At 27.9% G+C, this 8,938-nt stretch overlaps 1 protein-coding gene across 1 annotated transcript in view; it reads left to right on the forward strand.

The window, feature by feature from the left end:
- Positions 1 to 569: 569 nt before the first annotated feature.
- The window catches only part of Iml1 (GATOR complex protein Iml1), a gene marked incomplete in the record, with an annotated part of 36,351 nt that continues 27,982 nt past the window's right edge, over positions 570 to 8,938 (forward strand). Inside the window, 10 exon segments of the mRNA XM_067052780.1 lie at positions 570 to 822; positions 890 to 1,027; positions 2,670 to 2,839; positions 2,925 to 3,050; positions 3,123 to 3,263; positions 4,664 to 4,806; positions 5,041 to 5,228; positions 6,234 to 6,430; positions 8,556 to 8,620; positions 8,711 to 8,917. Of these exon segments, the coding sequence (XP_066908881.1) occupies positions 762 to 822; positions 890 to 1,027; positions 2,670 to 2,839; positions 2,925 to 3,050; positions 3,123 to 3,263; positions 4,664 to 4,806; positions 5,041 to 5,228; positions 6,234 to 6,430; positions 8,556 to 8,620; positions 8,711 to 8,917 (1,436 nt within the window).

Raw genomic sequence — 8,938 nt, forward strand, 5'->3', positions numbered from 1 at the left:
TATATTTGCCTAACATCATTGCGCCCTTGGTATAGTGTGATCGGTGTATATTGGCCTATAAGTAGCCTATTGAGAGCACTTGTGTAGTTATGAAGAAAATAAAAATAAAAAAATTTCCGCCACTATTCAAGAAAAACAGGTCTATATTCCCTTATTCTATTAGATCTAATATTTCAAAAAAAATAAACTGTGCACACCAATGAGTCATTTATTAATAAGTTTTGACTCTAATTTTATAGGTCAAAATTCGGCAAAAGTAATAATACAGAAAATTTAAATCAAATAGCGATTATATTACAAAAAAAAACATTATGTTGACGAAGTTTGCTCTGAAATCGAAAGTGATTTTTTCTATGGATGTTAAAAGTGTAAGAAACGTAGTCGAACAGTTAGCGAAAGTTCTACCAAGTCGGTTTGTAAAAATAATTGTGATAGTGATAGCCAGTAACATCGTCTAAACTCATATTTGCTGTCGTACTTTTAGGATTTGCTTGATAGTACTATCAACTATCTGCGCATGCGGGACGTACCTACACGACAGTCTTTCTTATCACGTTTAACCTCTGCTGTAGTAATGTAACCTGACTATCAACAGTCAACAGTTGATAATCTGTTTACTTTTGTATACAATTATTAATTTTTACAAGAAAGCTGTAATGGAATTACCAATAGACGATAATGTTAAAAATGAATTCATATTGCTACAATTTAAACTCATAAATTCGTAATTGATATCTACTACTAATTTTTTCTTAATTGAAATGGAGATGAATTTTAAAATGAAGCTTTATAAGTTATTGGTTCACACAAAATCATTCAATGGTTTGTTCTTCATTTCATGTATCAGTTTAAGTTTACTTGCTTTATCCTATAAAATAATTTATTTTAGGAGAGGATCTTCTGATAAATCCTAAAGACTTTCCTAACTTAAAGAAAGGAGATGTCATAGAAATTTATCATCCAGAAGATGAGTATAGTCGATTACTTCTTCAAGTTACAGTATTTAAAGAAGATTTGCAAGGAAGAGGCAAGTATAAAATCTGACAATAAGACTGAGCAAGTGTGTTCTGCCACAATGGCCAAATTAAGCCTCTTATGGAGTATAATAATAAGATATGGATATTTTGTAGTAAAAAAAATTTAAAACTTGCAATATAAAATCCGAAATGTGCAAAATCGTGCTGTAGAAACCCAAAATGTGTATTAAACGCCTAAATATCTTAAAAATCAATGTTATTGTTCAATTTTTAATATTCATACATGAAAAGCTTATCTAACCATGTGTGAATCAAATTAAACTCACTAAATATTCTCTAAATGTAAGAAAACATCCCTAAAAAGCTGAACTTCTTTGATTAAAAACCTGATATTTTTTCCATAATTGGAGAGCTTTGAGGAAACCAATTGTATTTAATGATTCTAAATTCCCATTATAAGATGAATTTAATTTTCAACTTCTTTACACTACCTCAGTTTTAAGTTTTTGAAAAACATGCTAGATGCTATGTTGAAAGGAAAATTTATAAATACTGTTTCAAGCAAAATTCTCTTTTTATTTTCCCTAATATTTATCATAGCATGTTCTTTTGCTTAGTTTTTCAATTGTGTATTCTCATATGAATTTAGCAATTACCAAAAAACTAGTAGAAAAACTTTAAGAAGTTTGCTTAAAAATTTATTTTCATATTCACTCTCAGCATTTTGTTTAAGTTTAAAATTAATACCAAAAAGGCAGACAGAAGGATGGAGGGTTAAAGGCGGAGTAGGAATCCATGTGAAATCAATAACAAGCTTATTCTTGTGACTTTTTCTTCGTACTCGAAGCCTTATGCTTAATACTATTCTAAAAACATTTGTTTACTTGTTCTTTTTTTGTTAGGTTGAATTCGACTCTGTATGTTAATTAATGCATTGATTTACCTCAATTTTTGGTAATTATAAATTAAATAAGGAAAAAATAATAAAATAAACAAATACTGGCTTACATAATATGTGAAATACAGTACAAGGATTGAATGAAATTTAGTAAAAGTATTAAACAAAAATCAAATTTGTAGTATTTTGCCTAAAATTAATAAAACGTGCAATTTCGTGTGAAAAAACCTCAAAAAGTGCAATTTTGTGGAGAAACCCCTAAATGTGCATTATAAAATTAGTGTTATTTGGATATCTTTTCCATAATTTGAATATCCGCTGAGGTTTGGTGTAATTCAGAAGTAGAGAAAAAAAGATGCCATTTCACAAAAATCCAGTCTCTACTAATAATAGTTCATTAGAGTATTATCTCTTTAAATAATATTTAATGTAATGTTGATGAGAAAAATATAATTAATTTAGACAGTAACTTTTACATATAATACTTTGTGAAATAACTAAGTTTTTTATGAGATGATTACTTTCTAAGCCAATTACATTTCTGTTCTTAACATTATATATGATATAGTTGGTACATTTTAAAGCTGGTTATCCCATAGTGAAGATGATTTAGTTAACTGTTGAAGATAAATATCAAAAAAGATTAGTGTATTTTTATTTTTTCATCTCTTAACGGATAACCTGCTAGAGTTGATATATTCTTTATAAAATAAATGAAAATTAATTTTTTTAAATTTAAATGTTTGTTCTAATTTAGATAATTTATAATTTGATAAAACTCATTTAATTTTCAGATGTTATTAGTATTGAGCAAAGCATTGCAACTTCATTCCAACTGCGTACTTTTATTGATGTTTATGTGAATCAAGTTGATCCAGCTGCTGTTGCTTTAGATTCGGTTGAAATAATCTTCAAAGATCAATATCTTGGTAGAAGCGAATTTTGGAGGTTGAAGAACTCATTAGTAATTGTTATTCTTACCATGTTTCATAAAACTTTCATAATACCAGAACCAATAAGAACATTTTTTTTTTTAATTTTAATTTCAGATAAATTCTTGTGTTTATAACAATAAGAAAATTGAATTTTGTGGTGGTAGTGTTAGATGTCAGGTGTATGAAATGTGGGTGAGGGGTGATCGTGTTGCCTGTGGAGTTATTGTTGAGTCTACTAAGGTAACTTAACAGAGAATTAAATAAATTATTTTTATATATTTTTTATTATAATAATTTTATAAATTTTTTTAGGTTGTTTTCCGGTCCCTCACTAGTATGGTTTATTTATTTATTCAGATGAGTTCTGAAATGTGGGATTTTGATATTCATGGTGATTTATATTTTGAAAAAGCAATTAATGGATTTTTAGCTGATTTGTTCAAGAAATGGAAGGTTTGTTTTTCTGTGTTACATATATGATTATATTTTATTGAAAACTCAGTGCTCATAGCATAAGCCATAACTTATAGTTACTATAGTGCTGATAGTATAAGCCATGACAATGGTCTATAGCTATTTAAATTTTTCAAGTTTCTGCCAGATCCATAACCAGTTGTATATCAAATCAAAGAAGAAAATTTGATTTATATTGTTGTTATAGTTGTTTATACTTAACCGGAGAATTTATTTTTATTTAATTCCTCACTTACTTTTATACTTAATCACCTCTTCCTTTGCTGCTGAGCAATACAAGAAAATTGCCATAATCTAAACTTAAATTAGGGGTTATCATTAATCAAGATTATGATGAGATATTACTGACTGCCAGTATTTCACAACGTACAGCATCTACTAGAAAGGGAAGCTTTGACAATCCTAAAAATTTCTTTAAATACTTAAATTATTAAATATTTAAAATTTGGAGTGATCCATACTTTCCATAAGATTTTTTACCTACATAAATTTAAAAAATATTGTATTTGTTTTATATAAAACCCACCCGACATTTTGGAGTACTCCTCCATCTTCAGAGTTCTCTTTTACAGACAAATTTCATTATATAACAGGTAATAGTAGCTATTAGGCCTCTTGTATTTTACAAAATTGTTTTTATTTTTTTAACATTGACAAAATATAATTGTATGGATATGGAACACAGGAAGCTAGTGGTATCTGTAATATAGTAAGATTTGTTTGTAAAAGAGAATTCTGAAGATGAAGGAATACTCCAAAATATCAGTTGTGTTTTATATGTAAAAAATAAAACAATTTTTGGAATTTATGGTAGTAAATATTCTTATGGAAATTACTGATCAGTAAAGATTTATATTATAAAGCTAAAGCTTTCCAATGTAGAAGTGTATAATACTAACTTTTTATGCTATAAATTAAAACACTGAATAAATTTTAGAAGATTATAAATCAAATGAGTGTCAAATTTAATTATTCCCTTGTTGGTTAGTCTTACTCATAATTATGTGGAGTTAAGCAAATAATAATTTCTTAAGTTATCTTTTTCATATTCATAGGGAGTGTGATAGATCAGTGATTAGGCACTACTAACTACTGGGACTCTTGAATCAGGCTGTGACAGATAATTATTTAATCTGTTACTGTAGCTGTGAGTTGATTCTGTGGGTTCGGGGGGCAAAAAAAATCACCTTGTACAACCATTGTTACAAAAAACAGTACTTCTTTACAAAGTACTGTACCCTTGACCCTTGATGTGTCTCAATGGTTCACATTATTATTATTATTATTATTATTATTATCATTATCATATTTCACTTTATTTTATTTCTAATTTTAAGTTGTTAACTTCACAACCAGGTTTATTGTTTTTTTAATTACAGAAATATGGCAGTAACCATGAAGTGACAATAGTGTTGTTTTCAAGAAGTTTCTATAAAGCAAATAGCTTAGAGGAATTTCCTCAATATATGAGGCAATGTTTGCAGCAAGATTATAGGGGAAGGTTTTATGAAGATTTTTATAGGTACCTTAAAAATATAAGAATTAGTTGTAATAATTTTTAGTAATTTGAAAAAAAATATATTGTAAAAAATTGTATATTCTATTGCTCTGACAAGATCTAGATGTTTGAACTAACTGTTCACATTTTTATTATTGATTTGTCTTTTAAAATTTTCCATGATTTATTTATTAAAATAATTATTTTAATAGTTCTTTTTTAAGGGGTTATTGATCCTTTATTAATTTTTGTATGTAGGGTGGTAGTCCAAAATGAAAGGTATGATGATTGGAACCATACACTGATAGAACTGAGAAGGCTGTTTTTGGATTATCAAAAGAGTGTTTTAGAGTACAACAACAGGCCGAATATAGTTGTTCCGAAAGCCACCAATTCCACTGCAGCGCAAGGCAACTTCCTTGAGGTTCTAAATATGTCTCTTAATGGTAATTTTATTTTAAATTTTGTGGTTATGAACTTATTTCCTTGGTGGAACTATACCTTGGATAACTAATATGGATATAATTAGGAAATAGGATTAATAGATAACTCTTCAAGATAATTAGATCATGAGCAGGCAAACTGTGTATATAATAAAACAACAAGGCAAGTTATTTACTTTAATAAAACAAGAAAACCATTTTTTTTTCTACTAAATTTATTTTTTTATATATTTCTCTCGACTGATCCTTGAAAAAGTAATGACCTCAACAGTAAAATATGCCATCTCTGCCCCTCTTTAATTAAATATATTTACTTAAATTTAAAACTGTGAAAGAATGGATTGTTTTATATAAAAGCTTAATATTATTATTAGCTTTATGATTTTATAGCATCCAGTTTAATACTTATAAAATTAAAATAATAATTCATTATGATACTTATCTTACCTTTAAAACTGACACTTATCGCAACTATTGGTTGTGTACAATATATCACAATCTCACAAGAGATCATATCACCAAAAATAATAGAAGGGAATCTAAATTAATCATTGATAATTTAAAATTCTATGTTAAATGTTTATAAATAAATGATTACAATTAAGACATTTTTTAAAATAACAGAGTTGCTTGGTCAGTCATGGCGATGTATAGGATCAAACTGTATCAATACAATGTTCTGATAAGTATATTAGGTTTTTCGATTCATAATTACTGACAAAAGATGAAGAGTTTGGAAGATAGATGGGAGGATAGCATAGGTGATTTTAGAGATGAGAAAATTCTATAAATTGAGATTATTGATAAAGGGATGTTCAATGTGTATAAAGGAAGTTCAACTATTTGTTGCTTATTAATTGTTATTAGATATTCAGCTACATTGTTTTATGCTATTTTAATATAAATATAAAATATTTAATATGATTAATCACTCTCACACAGCATGCTTAAGAGAATCTTTTATGTGCAATCTTTATTTTGAAAAAATAAATAAAATATTCCTTTTAGTATTTGAAAAACACTACTTGGACCGAAGCTTTGATAGAACCGGACAATTATCAGTTGTCATAACTCCTGGGGTTGGTGTTTTTGAAGTTGACAGAGAACTCACAAATGTTACAAAGCAAAGAGTGATCGACAATGGCGTTGGTAGTGATTTGGTTTGTTTAGGTGAACAACCTCTCCATGCAGTACCTCTTTTTAAGGTTGGTTTATTTGGAATATTTTATCTATTCCAATATATATAATTATCTCCATGTATTATATTCAATAATATATATAATTATTATTTTCCCTTATGATTTTTCAAAAAAACAAAAAGTTTGCTATCTGGTTTATTTATATTTGGAATAGGAGATACAGTAGTATCTCTGTTACATTTTCAGAACTTAATGAAAGTTAATATCTTGTCAAATTATGGTCAAGTTTGAAGTTGTTCTGTGTCACTAAGGTTTCTATAAATTAGAACAATTCAAATAATAGATTGAAAAATATTCATGTTTCACTGGGCTTTTATCTTATTTATGTATGAAGAATTTCAACAGCAGTTTTAGATGTTTTGTCTCTTAACAGTTATTGATCAGGATCATGTTTTTTTAGAAATTATTGTTCCATCTAATCCACCAATTTGTCTTATTTTTGTTTATTATTTTCAGATAGAAGAAAATTATAAAGTGTTTGAGCCTTTTTAACCTAATCACTAAAGTTAATAGGAAAAGAGTTATAGCCCCACAGACTTGCACTTTATTCGGGATTGTAATAATTTCAGCAGCTGTTTTGTCAAAATGTTTTGATCGATAGCCAACAGTTCTGGTAGTAAATGGCAAGATTTCTAAGAATTTTTATAGATTTTAGCGCTAAAATTGCTCTTAACAATGTGCATAAAACTTTCCCAATTTTTCTTTATGAAAGCTTTAAATTTTTGTATTTATAATAAACACTGTGAAAAATAGGGAAAAAGTTATGAAGAAAAGAAAAAATCTTTTGGGCTTAACTCAAAAAGTATATATTTACCCTAAAGTTTATTAAAATTTAAAACTATGTATATCTAAAATTAAAACTTATTTAAAAAAAAAATCGGACCAGTACTAGCAAATATGCAGTATCATATACATTTTACCCAATTTTTTTATAAGTATTTTGTGGCGGTTTCTCATGGGAGCACATTCAACTTTTTTTAGAAACTCTACTCTTCAATACTTGTTTGAAAGATAATTAATTCTCTAACTAGGTAAACTAAAAAAAAAAAATTTAATCGGATCAATATTTGTGAAAATATAGCAAACAATTATTGTATTGGGGGGGGTGTCTCTGGGGATCTCGAAACAAAATTAAAACGGTTAATTAATTGCTTTGTATGATTCATCTTTGGGGTTCCCAGGCCTCTGGCTTGGGGTTCCCAAGCCTCTGTCATCCGATATTATGAAGAATTGAAGTGGCTTTACCCCTCCTTCCGTCGTAAATATTTTCTTGCTTCCTTCCTCTACTAAATTATCCAATCCCATTGTCCATCGTACATCTCTGATATCTTTCAATTTAAATCCTCAGCGCATTCCCGCAATACCCGCTCACGGCCTTCAGGCTTATATGTAAGTGCCCATCAAACCCCAACTTTTGGTAGATCTTTCCTTATCACTATGGAATTCTATTTCCCCTTTCATTCGTAGTTCTAATACCCTTCCAACCTTCAAATCCCGTATCTTCAACCACCTTCTGTCCACCTAATTCCGGAAGAATAACAATTGAAAGTTTCAAACAAGATTTATATATTTCTGTACTTAATGTCTCAGATTTTTGTTTATTCTTGTAAATATGTACATTAGCAGAAATTGTACCTTTCCATTTATTAGTTTTAGTTTAATTATATTTGATTTTTTTTCTATTACTTATTATCAAAAGTGTTTGTCATCTTATGTTTTATGATATGACATATGATTTTACTTTATTTATTCTATTCTTATTTTATATATTCTGTTAATTATTGTTATTCATTTTTATCTTTTTAAATTCATTATTTTATTATATTTTATGACGTTTTATAATTTCTATTTCACTCTAAGGCTCTGAAGCCTAATTTTGACCCCTGTACATTATTCTAAAAGGATCAATCCCAGAATAAATAAAGATTATTATTATTAAGAACCTCAAACTCTACATTGCCATTTTTGCTTAAATCTTGTTTAGACTTTAAAACAAATTTTTGTTGTTTATTATTTACTGATATAATAAATTATTAATTTAAATAATCTGCAGTGTTTGTTATTACAGCAGGGTATTGTTTTTATTTTAAGAATTTTCGATTGTTGTAATAAGTGCTTTTGATTATTTTAGTTCCATAACAAAGATGCTTCATTCACTACTGATGATTATAGTATGCCACATTGGATTAACCTGAGGTTTGTAATTCTTCTAAATGATTAAAATATTTATTTTCATATTTTTTATTTACTTTTTTTTATTATGATCTCTTTCTTTTTATATCACAGTTTTTATACCTCAGAGAAAAGAGTAGCTTATTCTAACTTTATACCGAGAATAAAATTACCCCCGAAGTGCACCAAACTTCCATCAGCTTTGACTAGTTCCGTTCGATCAAAGACCGTTTATGAGGACGAAGATTTCACATCAAATGTGGTTGATTATCAGGCATATGATGACCAAGTTTTCACTATACCATCAGCTTTGTCAACTAAGTAAGTGTGAGATAAATATAT

This window comes from Halyomorpha halys, unplaced genomic scaffold (genome assembly GCF_000696795.3).
Source record: "Halyomorpha halys isolate HHAL.00 unplaced genomic scaffold, Hhal_1.1 Scaffold209.1, whole genome shotgun sequence".
NCBI classification, from domain to species: domain Eukaryota; kingdom Metazoa; phylum Arthropoda; class Insecta; order Hemiptera; family Pentatomidae; genus Halyomorpha; species Halyomorpha halys.